Source organism: Setaria italica, chromosome II, assembly GCF_000263155.2.
Source record: "Setaria italica strain Yugu1 chromosome II, Setaria_italica_v2.0, whole genome shotgun sequence".
Taxonomy (NCBI): Eukaryota; Viridiplantae; Streptophyta; class Magnoliopsida; order Poales; family Poaceae; genus Setaria; species Setaria italica.
The window spans coordinates 47,740,850-47,758,265 of NC_028451.1; the positions used below are offsets into that span (position 1 = coordinate 47,740,850).

A 17,416-nucleotide genomic window follows, 5' to 3' on the forward strand; every position below is an offset into this window, starting at 1 on the left:
AATAGCCCAACCAACCATCCGCCTTCGGGCTTCTTGTTGTTGGCTTGGTTGAGACTTTGAGAGGGATGACCTCCCTCCTTACTCGTCCTGTGTTCTTCAGTTTATTAGCAAGGTTAATCTGCCAAAAATCACTCCACGTCATAGGATTTGATTTTGTATATATCTGAGGATAAAGTGATAAATGTTACTCTTTCTGATTAATCTCAACTATCTTTTTATAAAAAAAATCGTATCTGCAGTGTGCCACTGGCTCACAAATTACATACACAAATGATTAGCTGAGCACTTCTCCCAGACGATACAGTTGCACGCGGGAATGGAAGGCAAGCTCGACGTTGACGGCCAGATGATCAGGAAGAAGGGGCCGGAAAACCTAGAGGGAGTAGAGCTTCCTGAGATTCATGGGCGAGATGTACTTGCTGTCTCCGTCGATGATGTACTTGGCGAGCAGGACGTTGGCCGCCTCGCTGGGGTGGTAGGGGTCCCAGAACACGTGCTTGTCCCGTGCGTCGCACATGCTCGTCGTCGGCCCGCACGGCACCATCCCGTCGTACGACCCGCCGTTGCCGCAGCACGCCACGCTCGCCGTCTCAAACCCTGCAGCATTTTCAACCGATCGATCACACATCTCATCCTCCTCCTAGCTAGGGTCTCGATCATGTCGTTCTTGCTCACTCACCGTAGTTGGGGTAGTTGGTGATGAGCTCCATGACGAGGTCGTAGACGTTGGCGAGGCAGAACCTGGCGCCGGGGAGGTTGCCGTTGAGCTCGATCAGAAGCTCCCTCAGCCGGCCGTTGTACTGAGCCGCCAGCTGGTTGGGCAGCTTCACGCACTCGTCCTCCCCCACCCGGTTGATCGTCTTCTGGTACGGGATGCACCCCAGCGGGCCCACGTTCGCCACCACGAACTTCCGGGCGTCCAGAGTGTACAGCCTCTGCAGCAACAACAGACAGCGTTCAGGATCCGCCATTGCCGACTGGTGTGGTGACTAGCTGAAGCTGCTCCAAGCACGTTAACACGCACCGTGAGCTGGTCTCGGAGGTGGAAGATGAGGTCGTTGACGAAGCCGTCGGGCGACTCGGAGATCCGCGTGCCGGTGGAGAGGACCGGCATCAGGTAGTTGTTGAGGAAGTCGTTGGAGCCGACGGTGACGGAGAAGATGGCCTTCCTTCTCAGGAACTCCTTGGCCTTGTCCCTGCCAAGCAGGTCGTCCAGCTGCTTCCTCGTGATGTTGAAGTAATCCACCTGGATGTCCATGCCGATCCGGTTCACCTGATGAACAGATTAATCCATGCATGGGTCATTTTTTTATCTTCAGTCAGCAACCTGACACGTACGATTTGTCTGGAGAATTTGGGAAGTTAGTAAGGATTGGTGGACGAACGACTCACGAAGATTTTGCCTGTGGCGTTGAGTATCCCCGCGCCTCCCGACGCGTAGTTGACGCCGTTGAGGATCGCGCCGCCGGTGGTGTTGGGGGCGAGGAACGGCGGCGAGTAGTCCGCCTGGCCCAACATCTCGCCGATGATGTCGGCGATGGTCCTGCCGTTGGTGAAGCGGCCGGTGGGCATGCCGCCGGACGCGGCGAAGTCGATGCCGTTGGGGGTCATGTTGGCCTTGGACAGCGAGGGGATGAAGTTGTTGTTCCCGGCGTCCACCAGCGAGTCCCCGAAGATGAAGGACGCGCCGCCCCCGAACTCGTCCACCACCTCCCCTCTCGCCACCACGCAGAGCACCGCCACCACGGCGGCCGCCATTGCCGCCGCCCAACCCATGCTTGCTTCGTTCTGCTGGTTGCAGTCAGTGAGGGCGCAAGCAGCGGGCTACAACAAGACTCCAAGACGTTGCAGGTACGGAAAAGCAGGGGCGAGCGAGCGTGGTATATAGGCGGTAGCCGACTATGGAAGTAGGTGATCGGATGAGGCACCCTGGCTTATATTAGCTCCGGATCAAGATCTCCGAGGAACGAGGAGAGCTCGTTCGCCGGCCAACAATGGTGGAACTGTTCCCGATCGGGTTCCTTGCTTCTTGATATGGGGAGGAGACAGGAGACTCGGGGAGTGTGCGGGTGCAGTTGTTTGGTTTGACGGTTGCGCTGCGAGCAGTGAGCTAGATATGGTAGCTAAACAAACAGGGGTCTCACCATCGGTTGTCATGTCGATCACCCCGGCCGTCGTCGTTGCAGCTCCGAGCCTCCGACGTGTGCCGTCTGCCGCGTGGCGGTTGTGCGGTCGCCGGGTCAGCAGGGTTGATGTGAGTTTGGCATCCAGAAAGCTGGGTGCTATTCTTTTCCCCGGGGCCGCAGCGTCTCTGGTGGTTAGGTGGCGGTTAGTTTAGGTGGCCTGAAACAACCGAACCGAGCTCGAGCGGCGTGTGGTCTCTGTTTCCTTGGACAGGAGTCTGGTCGTTCTCTGGGATTACTGAATGCCTATCGCTGTCGCTGGCGGTGATGGATTCGGTATCGCGAGAGACTCGGCTCTGAAGAACAATTGCTGAACCAAAGCGTGATTGGTGAACCCGTCCTTATCGGCCTTGGGTCCTGCATATCTGCTGCGTCTCCTTGCTTGTTCGGTACAGTTACAGTTACAGTAGACATTCCTCACCTTGAAGTGCCTTTGAAGCTTTGAACACAGCATGTGAAATTGTGAATGGAACAGATAGGAGAGCATTCTACAGTCTAAACGTTGGGTGTCAGTGTGCTACTATACAATCGTACATACAAACATATGTACCATCACAGCAACTGATGATGCTATCTCGACAAGGTTATGCTGATGCCCATGTCGCAGGACGCGGACATTTCTGTGCCCACGGGGCGCACATTGAAGTACGCCGGTTTCTTCGGCTCCGGGAGGACCACGCCCTCGCCGCTGCTCAGCATCTTGACGACCTCATCCATGGCGGGGCGGTCGTCCGCGCCCTCCTGAACGCAGAGAAGGGCCACATGGACGTACCTCTCCATCGTGAAGTGGTATCTCTCATTCCCTAGTAAACAGTGATCGACCAGTTCGTGCCATTGCCCGGCTTTCCAGAGCAGCCAAGCCTACAATACAAGGAAAAAAAATTAAACCACAAGTAGGTAACTGTGCTGCTATTTTCTGACTAATTTTAAAGTTCAACTTCAAGGACCAAGCAAAATTATCTTCAACTAACATATGCGATGAGCTTGTACAGTTTGCCATCGTATCTGTAGGACCCAGTGGTCATCGTCCCGCTTATGATCTCCAGGAGCAGGACGCCGAAGCTGAAGACGTCAGATTTGACCGAGCAGACTCCATCCGAGGCATACTCTGGAGCTATGTAGCCACTTGATCATGCAAAACAAAGTGTTCAGTGGAGCGTACAAGTAAACTATACAAAATTTATAGTCAACTTGAAAATTAGCAAGCGTATGCAGAGAGAGCTGCTTACTGTGTGCCTACGATTCTTGTGGTGTTTGACTCGGCCACGCTAGAGCTGAATATCCTAGCCATCCCAAAATCTGAAATTTTGGGGTTCATCTCGTTGTCCAAGAGAATGTTGCTGGCTTTGAGATCCCTATGGACAACGCAGGGGCGTGAGTGTATGTGGAGGTAAAGAAGCCCCTGTGATATCCCATCGATTATATTCAGACGTTTAGGCCAGTCCAGTGGCACTCCTTTTTTACTGTCTGCAAAATACAACTGAAGTTAGATTAATAAACTAAGAAGAAAATTCACAAATTTCATCATAGAAAATTAGGTCTGCAAACGGTGTTTTCAAGGGGAAGATCTTTTCGTTGGAGAAGTTTTCAAGGGTAAGATTGTTTTCAAGGAGAAAATTTTATTTTGTAGAAGTTCTCAAGGTAGTCTTGTTGCGATACCGAAGATGATGAGGTCTAGGCTTTTATTTGCCATGTACTCGTACACCAGAATCTTCTCGTGCTCCCCTTCAATACAGCAGCCCAACAACTTGACTAGATTTCGGTGCTGAAGCTTTGCAATGAGCTGGATCTCATTCTTGAACTCTAGCAAACCTTGCGAAGAACAGGGAGCAAGTCTTTTCACTGCAATTTCAAGCCCATCAGGCAACAGACCCTGACAACGCCAAACATATATTGTACTTAGAACAATTATTTCAGCTTGAAGATAGAGACAGGACTTCTTGTGATGTCTGAACATCACTGAAAACGACTTAAATACCTTATAGACAGCACCAAAACCACCTTGTCCAAGTTTGTTTTCAATCGAAAAACCATTAGTAGCGCCTTTCATCTGAGAGAAATCGTAAAGCGAAAACCCTGAGTTGCCTTCTTCCATTCTCCAGAGATTGATCACACTTTTCACAGCAATAGACAACCTAAAAAGCTCCAACCGAGCAAGTTCTGATCACAGGTAGAAATTCAACAGTTCATTTTTCATGTTCAGGCAAGACGGAAAAGTTTGGAAGATTCTTTGTTAGCATAAGAGTGACACATCACGCACATATACCTCTTTTTCTTCGTATTTTGATCCACCTGTACAGAAGAAAGCTTGCAGCCAACAGGGATACAGAGACAACCGGTATGGTCGCCCAGAGCCAAGATTTGCTCGCTGTATTCGTCAGCATCAATAATAACGGCAGTTAAAACAAAATCAAGAAATTAGAGTTACTAATAAATTGTGGAATGTGCTCATGTTTGTAAATATATCTTCTCAAATAAACATATATAATGATTCTTGGGGTGTTTTAGTCAAAAATTGAAAACTTTGATCCCTAATTTAAACAAGACAATTAATTTTGTCACTTATAGAAATGATATCATTAACAGATTTTAGTATGCAAAAAATACTTTCAAATAATTGCATATTTTTGGCTAATGAACATTTAGATAAATTTTTTTGTTAAAGTGCATATAGGATATACTATGTTTTAGTAATATCCAAAACTGAAGGATTTGAGGGCAAAGAAAAAGGGTACACGTACGTTTGGGTTTGTGCAGGTCGACTGACAAGTTGGCAGTGTTGAAGAAGGTGTCATCCGTCTCGTACCGCACGGTGCACCGCGGCACTAGGATTCTCCCGCCATGTTGGCCACTGGGAAACGTCGCCGGGAACGCCGAGATGAGGCCGTCGAGGCACGCCCGGCACCGCTCCGGCGGCATGTCCACGGTGCACTGCACCAGGCCGTACAGCGTCAGGCCCTGCTCCTGGAACCGCGACCGCCCCGTCGCGTACCTGTCCGGCCTCCCCGCGGCGATATCGGCGATCTTGTTCACCAGCTCGCTGACGAGCCCGTCGAACCGCCGCGCAGCGTCGGCGGGCTTCACGAAGTTGGTGTTGTTCCCGGCCCACTTCGGCGTGTCGCCGTCGCCGGAGAGGAAGTCGGCGCCGGAGAACCGCAGCTGGTACCGGTCGTAGAAGAGCGTCACGTCCCTGAGCTGCCGGCCGCAGCCGAAGGCGCTCTCGGAGTCGTTGACGGCGCTGGCGAGCGCGTCGCCGAGCCCCCGGGCGCAGGCGTCGCCCGTGAAGTCCCCACGGCAGAGCGCGACGCCGTATGCCGCGTCGGGCGCCGCCGCCGCGCCGACCGCGCCGGCGGCCGAGCCGTTCGCCCTCGCGCCCGCGACGAGGATGGCGGCGAGCGCGTTGAGGTTGGACCTGTAGGCGTCGCTGCTCGCGTTGTTGCCCGCCGCCGGCATGCCGCACTTGTGGCCCAGGATGGTGTCCTCCGCGGCCGCCGGCGGCAAACTCGCCGCGAACGCAACCAGAACCAGGGCGACGGCGAGGAGCATGAAGTGGGCGAAGGAAGCTGACATGCCGCTGCGCGTGTGTTGATCGAAGACGTCTAACTAGTATGTCTATCTCAGTAGCTTAAGGTCGTAGTTGGCATGGAGGTGATCTATGGAGCTCTTATAAGCAGGAAAGCTTGCTGTTGGGGCTTTTGGGTACCGCCGCCACTTGATCATCATCGCCCGCCGGGCAATGTAATCCATGCCAGCATCAGCGTCGACGACGACATTGACAAAGTTGACCAAGGTAATTAGGTAGGAAAACCTCTTGTTTAGTTGCTTACTTTTGCAACGGAGCAATCGTAGAAGAAATTACAATAATGTAATGAGCACGCAAGCATGAAGTGCAGCGTCCTCGGCGGTAGCCGCTATCAAGATGAGCACGCTGTTGACTACTTGCCAGACGTCTGATTATAAATTGAGCGCGGTATCTGACTTTGCTTCGATGGAATCAGTTGGAATCGTCTGTGATGTGAAATATTATCTGAAACTGAAGGAAACGTCATAGTTAGCAGCAGCAGCAGTCGCTGGCACTGAATGGTCGCGTAGCACGTAGTGGCAGCTTGGAGCTTGTTGGAATCGTAGCACTGATGATGAGGTATGGTAGCTGCAAGAAATTGCGCAGCAAGTTGGAGATACGCCGGCCGGTACAGCCGATCGCTGGTTGCAATTGGGTCCTAGTGGCTCGACGTCGTCAGAAATCTGTACCGAAACAATGTCCCGAGCCCCGACAGACCCGCTCTCTAGTCCGGTGATCCAGAGACCGTCGACGCAGCAAAGATCGACAAGACCACGCCATTGATCTGACTTCAAGTACAGTATGTCAGTATCATAGTATATATGCAGTTCATTGTTTTCTTTATTTTTCTCTACACAACTCCCAATTGGGTGGTGGTTTTTGGGTATAGAAAAGGGTTCTGGCTGGTTAATTTCTCGGCAGCATCACCAACGAAGAAAAATCAAGGACACCACCGGCCTTGTCATCCTGCATCCAACAGGAAGTTTGTTCTTGGTGGATAGATAGAGACCGGACCTGCAAGAACTAAACGCAAATCGCCGCCATGGCCGACCTCCCACTCTACCTCCTCTTGATCTCTCTGCTCGTCGCCATCCCACTCTTCTGCTTCCGCCGGTCAGCGCGCGGGCACGGCAGCGCGCTACGGCTCCCGCCATCGCCATGGGCGCTGCCGGTCATCGGCCACATCCACCACCTCGCGCTCGCGGGCGCGCTCCCGCACCGCGCCATGCGCGACCTCGCGCGGCGCCTCGGCCCGCTCATGCTGCTCCGACTCGGCGAGCTCCCGGTCCTCGTCGCGTCCTCGGCCGACGCGGCGCGCGAGATCATGCGGGCAAACGACCTCGCCTTCGCGACGCGGCCCATCAGCCCGACGGCGAGGGTCTTGCTCGGCGAGGGCAGCTACGGCATCGTCTTCGCGCCCTACGGCGACGGGTGGCGGCAGCTCCGCCGGATCTGCACCACGGAGCTCTTCTGCGCGCGCCGCGTCCGGTCGTTCAGGGCCGTGCGCGAGGAGGAGGTCCGCCGCCTCCTCCGCTCCGTCGCCGCGTCGGCTTCTGAGTTAGCCTCGCCGGTGAACCTGAGCGAGATGGTGTCGGCGTACGTGGCCGACGCGTCGGTGCGCGCCATCATCGGCAGCAGGTTCAGGGACAGGGAGACGTTCCTGACGCTGCTGGAGCGGCGGCTGAAGAACGTGCCCGCGCAGAGCCTGCCGGATCTCTTCCCGTCCTCGCGGCTGGCGATGCTCATCAGCACGACGCCGCGCCGGATGAGGAGCCAGCGAGAGGAGATGATGGCGTTCATCGACACCATCATTCAGGAGCACCAAGACAACAGAGCCGCCGCCGGCGTTGATGAAGAGGACTTGCTCGACGTGCTCTTGAGGATACAGAGGGAGGACGAGCTGGATCCACCACTCACCACCGAGAACATCAAGGCCGTCATCATCGTAAGATTGCTAGCTCCTCATTAGAAATTAAGTTGCATCTTTGTGCACGTCGCGTATTATCGTTTTGTGATTGGCTGATTGCTACAGGATATCTTTGGCGGGAGCAGCGAGACGTCGGCGACCACGCTCCAGTGGATCATGGCGGAGCTCATGAGGAACCCGAGAGTGATGCGCAAGGCACAAAACGAAGTCCGGCGCGTCCTCGCCGGGCAGGAGGTCGTCACGGAGGACAACCTCGGCGAGCTACGTTACCTCCCACTGGTCATCAAGGAGGCGCTCCGGCTGCACCCTCCGGCGACGTTGCTGATTCCACGGGAGTGCCGGAGCCCATGCCAGGTCCTCGGCTTCAACGTGCCGGCTGGAGTGATGGTGCTCGTGAACGCGTGGGCGATCGGCAGGGACCCGAGCAACTGGGACGCGCCGGAGGAGTTCATGCCGGAGCGGTTCGAGAACAGCGACGTCGACTTCAAAGGGTCGGACTTCGAGTTCATCCCGTTCGGCGCCGGGCGGCGGATGTGTCCGGGCATAGGGTTTGGCCTGGCGAACATGGACCTCGCGCTCGCCTCTCTCCTTTACCACTTCGATTGGAAGCTGCCGGACGGGATGGAGCCCGGCCAGCTAGACATGACGGAGGCGCTGGGGATCACGACCCGCCGCCTCTCCCACCTCATGCTCGTCCCCACGGTCCGCGTGCCGTTGCGCGGGGAATAGAGACTAGCTAGAATTTCTTAGTAGCTTGATGGTCCTAGCTTGATGACCCTTGTGATCTTTGATTAGTGCCCAGGCTGGCCATGTGATCATGTGCGTAATCACGTTGTGATGAGTTGATTACCCGCTCCAAATTATCTTTGGAACGGGCTACACGTGGAAATGTGTGGTTACTGGTTACAATTTAGAATCGAACGGTTAAAAATCATATGGACGGAAGCTCATTAACGCATCTAATATTTACATGCATATTTTTACTTCCATGGTACACAAAGCGATTAAAATAACTGCACAAGCAAATTCTTGAAAAAAGAAAAACGATACACAAGTGATGATATAGGGAGCATTTTCACGACGTATATACGAATACCTGCACAAGGAAATTTATATTCTGAACAACAGGTGCACAAGTGATGATATGGGGAGCATTTTTAGATGGTATATGGCACATACAAGTAGAACTACAACCTAGACATGAGCAAAAGAGGCCCGGACCGGTCCCACCCGACAGCCGACACTACATTTAGCCATTATTTAGAGCTAGGCTTGACACTAATTTTGCTGGTCCGAAAAAATTAGGCCATCCTGAGCCTGGTCAGAAACATTAAAATGAATTATTTTCATAAAAAATAGTGGGTGGGGGCATCTGAACTTGTCTTGTTTAACTTTGCAGACCCAATATGGGTCGGGCTTAGGCGTTGATTTTAGTCCCAGAAAAAAAATATTTACGAATATAACAGAAAATATGAGTTTGTACTCAATATGGTAATATTGGTGAATTTACAAACCATTCACTTGTCAAGTACATACACGCCCACACAATTACAATTACAATTACATAGGAAGTCAATTTACGAATAATTCATTTATAAAGTACATGCACACCCACCGCACTGCAGAGACATATGGAGATCTCCATCACATATACATCTGACACATGTTTTGAAGCGGCTTTGCTGCTGTCTCTGCTGACGTCTCCATCTTGCTCGCGTCCACAGCACCTCCACCTGGCGCGGAGCCGACCCATCCCAACGCACGCATGGACACCATGCACGGCCCTGATGACATGTCAAGTGTTAGCATCAGACAGAAACGCTAAAACGTAGATGGACGCATGCACGGACTCTCGTGCGGTAGTTACCACTTTCTTACCTAGCTTTCTCGCTCATCATCAACCATGTCTCTGATGAGGTCGAAATGCGGGTAGTCGCCGTAAACGGAGCCGTCCTCCGAGATGCGGCGGCCGTCCTGCGGCAACGTCGCCGTGGCAACGGCGACAGCAGGAGCACGTGGTGATGACGAAGAGGCGTCATTGCCGCCGTACAGGCGGATCTTGCCCAGCATGGCCTGCATAGCGAGGTCCACCCGGCGCGGGAACGAGAGGGGCTCATCAGGGGCCAGCACGGCACGCGGGACGCGGGGCGGCGGCAGCGGCGGGAGGCCGGCGAGCGGCACGGGGTCGTTCTCGGCCCTGAGCTCCGCCGGGAAGTGCGCGAAGAAGCAGACCCGGCGCGGGCACGCCAAGCCGCCCTGGCACATGGTGGTGCGGAAGCGCGCCGGGTGCAGCCACAGCTCGAACACGCCGTGCGCGTAGCGGCACTGGAGCCCGTGCATGCAGGACGCCGCGGCCCCCGTCCGGGCCAGGTGCTGCTGCTGCGACTCGCGGAACGCCGGGCAGGTGACGGCGAGGTAGGGGAAGCGGCGCGGGTTGCGGCGCCGGGCGCGCTCGCCGTTGTGCGCGTACGGGCACCTCGTCCAGTCGTGGCGGCTCAGCTGCGGGCACCGGTGGACCTTGTACATGTAGATCCAGAAGGCGTCCGGCATGGCTGCCCAGAGACGGTGCCCGCGGTGCGCCCACGCGTACCACGTCGTGGGGTCGCTCGAGTCCGCGCCACCGCTCGCCGCCGCCCACCTTCGGTACCTACCCGTAGCCATGGAGGATATGTCATCCATCGAGAATTCCTTCCTCTTATACTAACACACACTATATCTAAGTACCTAGCTAGTGCACTACTACGATCGCTGGATTAGCTAGCTATAGGCTTGGAGGCCAGCACAGGCTCTCCACGAGCATGCAGAGGATGAGATGATCATGAAGCTATGATGTTTTGGGCTTGGAGCGATGCTACTTGTTGGCTTATCTGCTCATGTTCTTGTGGTTTCTTGCAATGGTGAGGGTTATGGTTTTACTTTCTACTATTATGGTAGGTGTGTAATGCGTGTGGTATGTGTGTATATGTCAAGTGTGATTTTGTTTGTGCACATGAAAATCTCTAGACCCTAATGCCTGTACTTACAGGGGATCGGGTGCAGTGCTTGGGGTCTCGCTAGCGGGGCTGTTTTGTCTCGTACCCATGTAGCTTCAAGATGTTATAGACTTTTGGGTGTTGGATATCTCAAGTGACATGTAAATGCAACTGCATTCATGAGATTTTAATTCGTCGAAAAAAAAACATGAGGCTTTAATTTGCGTGAGAGACAGTATTGTTAGTCACTAGTGGCGGGTAGAGGGGTGGCCACGTAAGAGAGATTTGTCCAATATATGCCAATATGTTAGGAATCAAAACCATGAGGAGTGTGTGTATATCATGTGGCACTTTCGCAGGGTAAGATTGCCTATAAGTATGGGCACTCACATACACGCACACAATCACTGCTATGACACGTAGACACCTTACCTATACGGAGACTTCCGGATGGTCGGCATATCTTGAGATTGACGAAGTCACCACGTTATTCTGATAAAAAATGTAAATAAGAGATCTTAACCATAATCAAATATAACATCGAATGAGGAATGGTGCTATATTAGAATGGGAGATAGGACGCACACGAGAGAGGCCGAAGTGCGGAACGGTGAATTTCACTCGGGGAGCATCGTGATATCGGTGTTTTGTGATTGACATCTATGCATACAAGAGGCATATGAAGGGGAACGGCTGGGCACCGGCATTATTTATAGCCATGGTATAGCGGCGAGATATCCATGCCGCTGTCAAACTGACGTGTGCATGCGCGCCGTAATCGACAAAATAGTTTGCGTGATGATAGTTTGTTTCCTCAAGCGCATTTTGCGGTGCCAATTGTCGTATAGTACCGTCGCAGTAAAACTATAGTAGTACCAACCGGCAAATTTTATGATATAATGTAACACTTTTTTACATCGATTGTGAATGGTAAAATGTTATGCCATGCACCCAATCATTTTATTTAAACATTTTTATTCATTTTAGTTTCATGCATATACAGCAGCATGTATTGCACCCACTGAAACAAAGCATTGCCATACGCACATGCAATCACGCATGACTATAGTTCGTGTCATATCCACGTCGGATTGTTGTTTCAGAATACCAGTACTGTACAGTGCAGGCACCTTGCCACCTTGGTTGTGTCCTAATAAAGATACTTTCCATCCCAGACAAACAAACTGCTCTCCGCTATTATTGCTAATTAAAATACACTGCTTTACACATCAACGGTGACACGATATGTATATGGCACCGCTTGCATTGCTTACCGGGACACTGCAAATCGTACAGCCAGCAGACCATGAAAAATCGCGCGCCAGGTAAGGGAAACGGCAGCGTCCATGGCCTCTCCTTCGGTGCACGTACGCAAGGACGAAAAATCCGTCGTCGGTCACCATCAGCTAGCTGCAGACGTCGTCGTCGCGTCGCGTGCAGCCATGGAGATGGCCTGGGCTGTGACGGCGCTAGCTGGGCTGGCGGTTTGCGGTTTCCGTTGGGCAAGGCGACAGATCCCACCAGCACTTGCGCGCCCGGCGCCATGCATGCATGCATGCGGGCGTCATGCGTTCTCGGCTTCGGCCGGGGGACTGCAGCAACTGCAAGCACGCGATGGATGCATCGTCGTCGCGGTGCGAGGGCTACCTGCAGCGCTGTTGCTTACTATTAGCGCAGGTTTGATTTCGTGGCCCAGCTTTAAGTTGCGGTGCATGTCGGCGCGGCTGTTCTGCATGCGTGGTCACGCTGCCGCTGTGTCTGTCTTTGCAGTACGTAATACAAGCCGCATAGATCCGAATAAGCTTGGAGACATTTCGCTTTGATCCGCATTTCACTAAACGTTTCTTTAGGTGCACCATGGAGATTCTTCACTGTTCTAGCCTTTGAATGAGCAGCCTTTGGGACGACGAACGAGATGCCACTGCTGCACATGTGGCCCAAGCAAGGGTACGACGTGGGCCGCGATTCGGGTCGATCGTTGTTGGGCCGGGCCTATTCGGCCATGTATGCTCGTCGTGCGTGCGTGATGCTGGCAGTGGGGCCTTCGGAGGCTGGTGAGCCGATCGATCGATGTGGGGCGGGGTCGCAGGGATGGCGAATTCTTGCAGTAAACTCTCATCGCCATTAGCAGATCCGGAATCGTCTCCGATTAAATTTCTGGGTTCCCCCTCGCGGCGCTGCATTCGAAGCCGACGACTCCAAACGGCGATGCGCCGCCACGTGCACTGGCCCAGCTTCCGGTGGACCTGCGAGGGACGTCCACCTGCGCGGACAGCGCCTCGCCCGGCACCGACGACTTTTCCCACCGTCCCTACATCCTAGCGCGCCTCGGAGGCGCAGAGCTCTGACTCACAAATGCGCCCGTGTTCTCGTTATTATCCACACGAAAACGAAATCCGTATCCTTGGTTCTCAGCGAAATTTCCTTATCGATCCCATCGGCATCTTTATCCGCTGATGCCGGTGCGGGTGCGGAGCAAACTGAGATGCTGGAACCGCAGCGAGATTCCTCAGCGTGATACTACTAATCCTCTTTTAACTAATCCAACAAAATCGGCGACAAAAGGACGTCTTTTTCGGAATTCTGAAGACTGAGGGCCAGGCCCTGTCCGACCGTCTTCACAGTTTGGCAAGAACAGCACAACCAACGAACCAACCCGGAGCCCGGAGAAGGAACCGCCGGGCATAGCATATTCTCTCCTCCCCCTCCGGTTCTCCCTCCAAACACAGCGCCCTGAAAGCGACCGCCAGGCCGCAGGCGAGGCGAGGGAGAGGGAGGCGCCCACTCTTCTTCCTTGCCGCGCACCAGCCGTACGTTTCCTGGATCTTCCAGTCTCTCCCATTTCGTTCGCCCAATCCCTCCCTCTCCTCGCGTTTAGAGCTCCCTGGAAGGTCAAATCCTTCGCCCTCAAGCTTCTTCTCCCCTCTAATCTTTTGTTTTTCCGTTTATGCGTTTGATTTTGGAACTGCTTCCTGCTACTGCTCTTTCTCCCTGCATTTTGGAGCTCCTAGCTTGTCAATGCTCCACCAATTTACCTGCTTTGTTCGTTTTCTCGTCGTGTGTATCCATGGACTGGAATTCAGTTTGGGTTTGGGTTTGGGTTTATGCTCCGTTTGATTGAGATTCAGTCTGGATGTGGCTGCAGGTTCATGGGGAGGAGGTGCACCGGCGTGGTGGCTCTCATCATACTCTTGCTCTCTGTTGCTTCTCACGGAAGAGGTAGTTCCATGTGATTCTCCCGTGGTCAGTTTACAGTTTTCATGCTTGCTGGGTTCCACTATTGAGTTAGCTTGAACAACGACAAGCAAGATATTCCCTGTACTCTTTTACCGTTTCCAGTGAATGGATTCAGCGTGTCAATGCATTCGCAAACATCTGAAATGGTGTAACTTTGTGTAGAGACAAGGGACACCTACCAGCTAACTGATGCAATCGCCCTGTTCTGCCTGTCCGGTAGTGGGGACATGCCAGCAACTGGGCCAATTTACTGCACTTACTGACTGCTATAGTGCTATGATTGGGGGATGCATATAGAAGCTTGTACAAACATCTGGAAAGAAAAAAAAAGTTTTAATTTTGTGGAGAAGAGAGGGAAAGTAGGTACATAGTGCCTGACAGTTGTTATTTCCTAGTACAACCTTATTGTTGATATAGTGGAATGTAGTTGCTGGAAAGGAAGCTATGATTGGTGGCCCTCCAAAACAAAGAAGATCGGGGACTATAGAAGTATATGGGTTCATGAACTACAACATTGTTGAACACCAGAATGAGCCTACAATTTTGTTTTGTCTTTTTATCACAGAGCTACCTGTCAAGAAGAGTGACCAGAGTTTTGTCTACAATCACACTCTTGCAAAGACTATTGTGGAATATGCTTCAGCGGTAACTTAAAACTTTCCCCTTTTTTTTATCACGACCTTTGTTTTGAACTGAATATCAACAGTTTCCTACCGTTTCCTGCTTTTATGTCAAACTAAACTTAAGCTGATGGCGATGTATTATCTCTAGGTGTATATGTCAGACTTAACTGCTCTTTATACATGGACATGCTCGAGATGCAATGACTTGACTCAAGTAAGAAATTGCTACATATTGAACCATTTCCCCCTTTCTAAAGCACAAAGTTGCTCTCTGAAATGGCCATTGGCCAGGATAAATTAGTTTCTAGTTTGATATGGTTTCCAACTTCTGATTTCTGAAATAGGGCTTTGAGATGAGATCTCTAATTGTTGACGTGGAGAACTGCTTGCAGGTTCCTTTCTCACCACAGTTTGAATTCAGTTATCATGAATTTCTGTGACATCGTATGGCTCGTTGCTATCATACCCAGCAATCTTTTCATGATATCCTTCCCTTTACCTACCATTCTTTGGCTGAATAATGTGACAGGCGTTTGTTGGTGTAGCTCATAATCTAAATTCAATTGTCGTTGCAATCAGAGGAACTCAAGAGAACAGGTGATCTAGCTGCATTTGCCTCTATTGTTCTCAGTTAGACTAATTCTGATTTACAGGCTACTGTTTTCAGTTAAATGTCATTTACTTTTAGATTTGATCAACCAGTGTACAGAATTGGATCGAGGACTTGATATGGAAGCAGCTTGATCTAAGCTATCCAAACATGCCGAATGCAAAGGTTAATGCCAACAAAATATCTCTCTTTTCTTTTCTTTTTTTGGAAAAAACAAGAGGTTGAGTATTCATTTGATTGTACTACTCTGGTTAAAGGTGCACAGAGGATTTTTCTCCTCCTATAATAATACAATTTTGCGTCTAGCTATCACAAGTGCTGTTCACAAGGCAAGAAAATCATATGGGGATATCAATGTCATAGTGACAGGCCACTCAATGGGAGGAGCCATGGCTTCTTTTTGTGCACTCGATCTTGCTGTAAGGCTTTAGAATTTCATGATGTGCTCTCTTAAATACTTTTGGATTGTAATCCTGGAACCAAGTTTGAACAAAACATTTCTCCGCAGATGAAACTGGGAAGTGACAGTGTGCAACTCATGACGTTCGGGCAGCCTCGTGTTGGCAATGCTGCATTTGCCTCATGCTTTGCCAAATATGTACCCAACACCATTCGAGTGACACACGGACATGATATCGTGCCACATTTGCCACCTTATTTCTCCTTTCTTCCCCAGTTGACATATCACCACTTCCCAAGAGAGGTATACCTTGCACGTGAACTTTACACAACTCTTTTTGCACACTACTTTTATGCACATGTATTAGTATTACCGTCATGTTTATGAAATTTCAGGTATGGGTCCAGGATTCTAAAGGCAACACAACCGAGCAGATTTGTGACAACAGTGGTGAAGACCCAGACTGCTGCAGGTTTGAGGGCTCATACCTTCATGGCAGCTCAAATGTGGTTTCTCAGTAGCTTCTTTTGTAACATTCTGCCTCCTCATTTGTGGTGTTAGGTCGGTCTCCATGTTCAGCTTGAGCATTCAGGACCATTTCACCTACCTGGGAGTCGATATGCAAGCAGATGACTGGAGCACCTGTAGAATCATTGCAGCTCAAAGCGTTAAGCAATTCCGAAAGGAGCTTACCAGCAATATTATCACGACAAAGCACAATGCCGACATCTCCATTGTTGAACCTAGCGTACAGACAGATTGGAGCAGTTCTAGATAGCCACAGCATTCCGTAGAATATGCAAATTCAGAGCGAAAAGCAAAGCCCTGCTTTTCTCTGGAAGATGAAGACCAAAGTAGTTCAGCTGGAGGATTTCGTTCAGATTGGGATGCAAGCAATGCTCTTGATGTCTTGTAAATGTGTAGGCCGTAGATATGTACATAAGCAAGATAGATTCATAGCGTTATAGGCCATCGCTTCTGTTGCCTGTTGGATGATGATGATGATAGAATGCTCTGTAAATGCACGCTGTAAACTTGCAATAAAGTTAAGAGTAATCCCATTCGTACATGGTATGTGTATTTGCAAGAGAATGCCAGCAAAAGCTCAGTACATCGACCTTCCTAATGTGGCACTCCACAGCTGGTGCCGACTGTCAAACCTCCCTGCAAGACCTTGCCGCGGACCTCCTGTCCGTCCTCGCCGGCCCGCGCGCCGCGGATGCCGCCGGCGGAGGCATCGCGGCTCCACGCCTGCCTCCGATTTCTCTCCCGGTTGCTGTGGGAATTGGGGAAACATAGAGCCAGTTTTGGGGCTTGGACGGGATGGGGCGTTTCGCTCCCGGCTGGGGCGCAGGTGGCATGGACGGCGGCGGTAGCGGCCGCCGGCGAATGGACCGGAGCAGGGAACGATCCAAACCAGGAGCTTTATACAATATTTCAGATCCTAACTAGAGGGCTTTTTTACGATGGAAAAAATCTACGGAACCCCAACATACTGAATGTCCATTACATTACCCCCTCAACAATAAAATCAGATGTTTAACCCTTTTATCTTTGTAAAACCATTTAAATAACCCCTAATGTTTAACCCTAAAACCATTTAAATAACCACTAAGGTGGTACTGCAGGGGGGTTTTGCCACGCTGGCGCGCTGAGCTGACAAGACGCTGAGGTGGACCGGCTGGCATGTGGGCCCCACTTGTAAGTCAACAGGTAAGGGGCTTCTCCCTTCTTCCCCTGCTCTTGCTCGGTTGTTCCAGGGAAGACATTGCCGCCCTCAATGCAGCTAAGCTTGCCCGATGAGCTCCACGCGCCAGACGTCGTCTCCAACACGTCGGCCTCCGAGCCCCTGATCCTCGTCGTCTCATCCGGCAACGCGAACAACATGGGCCGCAGGGGGCA

General features: G+C 51.6%; 5 protein-coding genes across 5 annotated transcripts; 2 read left to right on the plus strand and 3 right to left on the minus strand.

Annotated features, from left to right (window-relative positions):
* Positions 1-170: 170 nt before the first annotated feature.
* Positions 171-2,062, minus strand: LOC101753338 (GDSL esterase/lipase At2g23540). The gene is made up of 4 exons (XM_004958564.4): positions 1,393-2,062; positions 1,025-1,273; positions 680-935; positions 171-597 (listed from the first exon to the last, which is right to left on the minus strand). The coding sequence occupies exons 1-4, from the start codon at positions 1,774-1,776 to the stop codon at positions 374-376; spliced, it is 1,113 nt and encodes a 370-aa protein (XP_004958621.1). The 5' UTR covers positions 1,777-2,062; the 3' UTR covers positions 171-373.
* Positions 2,063-2,608: 546 nt separating this feature from the next.
* LOC101771977 (cysteine-rich receptor-like protein kinase 19) lies at positions 2,609-5,753 on the minus strand. Its single transcript, XM_012843768.2, has 7 exons — positions 4,925-5,753; positions 4,450-4,551; positions 4,162-4,343; positions 3,843-4,056; positions 3,413-3,650; positions 3,155-3,308; positions 2,609-3,044 (listed from the first exon to the last, which is right to left on the minus strand). Exons 1-7 carry the CDS (start codon positions 5,751-5,753, stop codon positions 2,754-2,756), a joined length of 2,010 nt encoding a protein of 669 aa, XP_012699222.1. The 3' UTR covers positions 2,609-2,753.
* A 911-nt stretch (positions 5,754-6,664) lies between these two features.
* LOC101753749 (premnaspirodiene oxygenase) lies at positions 6,665-8,583 on the plus strand. Its single transcript, XM_004958565.3, has 2 exons — positions 6,665-7,690; positions 7,778-8,583. The coding sequence occupies exons 1-2, from the start codon at positions 6,788-6,790 to the stop codon at positions 8,399-8,401; spliced, it is 1,527 nt and encodes a 508-aa protein (XP_004958622.1). The 5' UTR covers positions 6,665-6,787; the 3' UTR covers positions 8,402-8,583.
* Positions 8,584-9,550: 967 nt separating this feature from the next.
* On the minus strand, positions 9,551-10,351 carry LOC101772379 (zinc finger CCCH domain-containing protein 10-like). Its single transcript, XM_004959819.1, has one exon. The coding sequence runs from the start codon at positions 10,349-10,351 to the stop codon at positions 9,551-9,553; it is 801 nt and encodes a 266-aa protein (XP_004959876.1).
* Positions 10,352-13,213: 2,862 nt separating this feature from the next.
* LOC101754153 (lipase) lies at positions 13,214-16,583 on the plus strand. Its single transcript, XM_014804633.2, is given in 12 exon segments — positions 13,214-13,535; positions 13,790-13,863; positions 14,447-14,526; positions 14,653-14,718; positions 14,849-14,896; positions 15,034-15,101; positions 15,207-15,279; positions 15,372-15,533; positions 15,623-15,817; positions 15,910-15,986; positions 16,076-16,266; positions 16,269-16,583. Coding segments are annotated over 11 exon segments (1,050 nt in total). The 5' UTR covers positions 13,214-13,535; positions 13,790-13,793; the 3' UTR covers positions 16,289-16,583.
* The last annotated feature ends 833 nt before the right edge of the window (positions 16,584-17,416 follow it).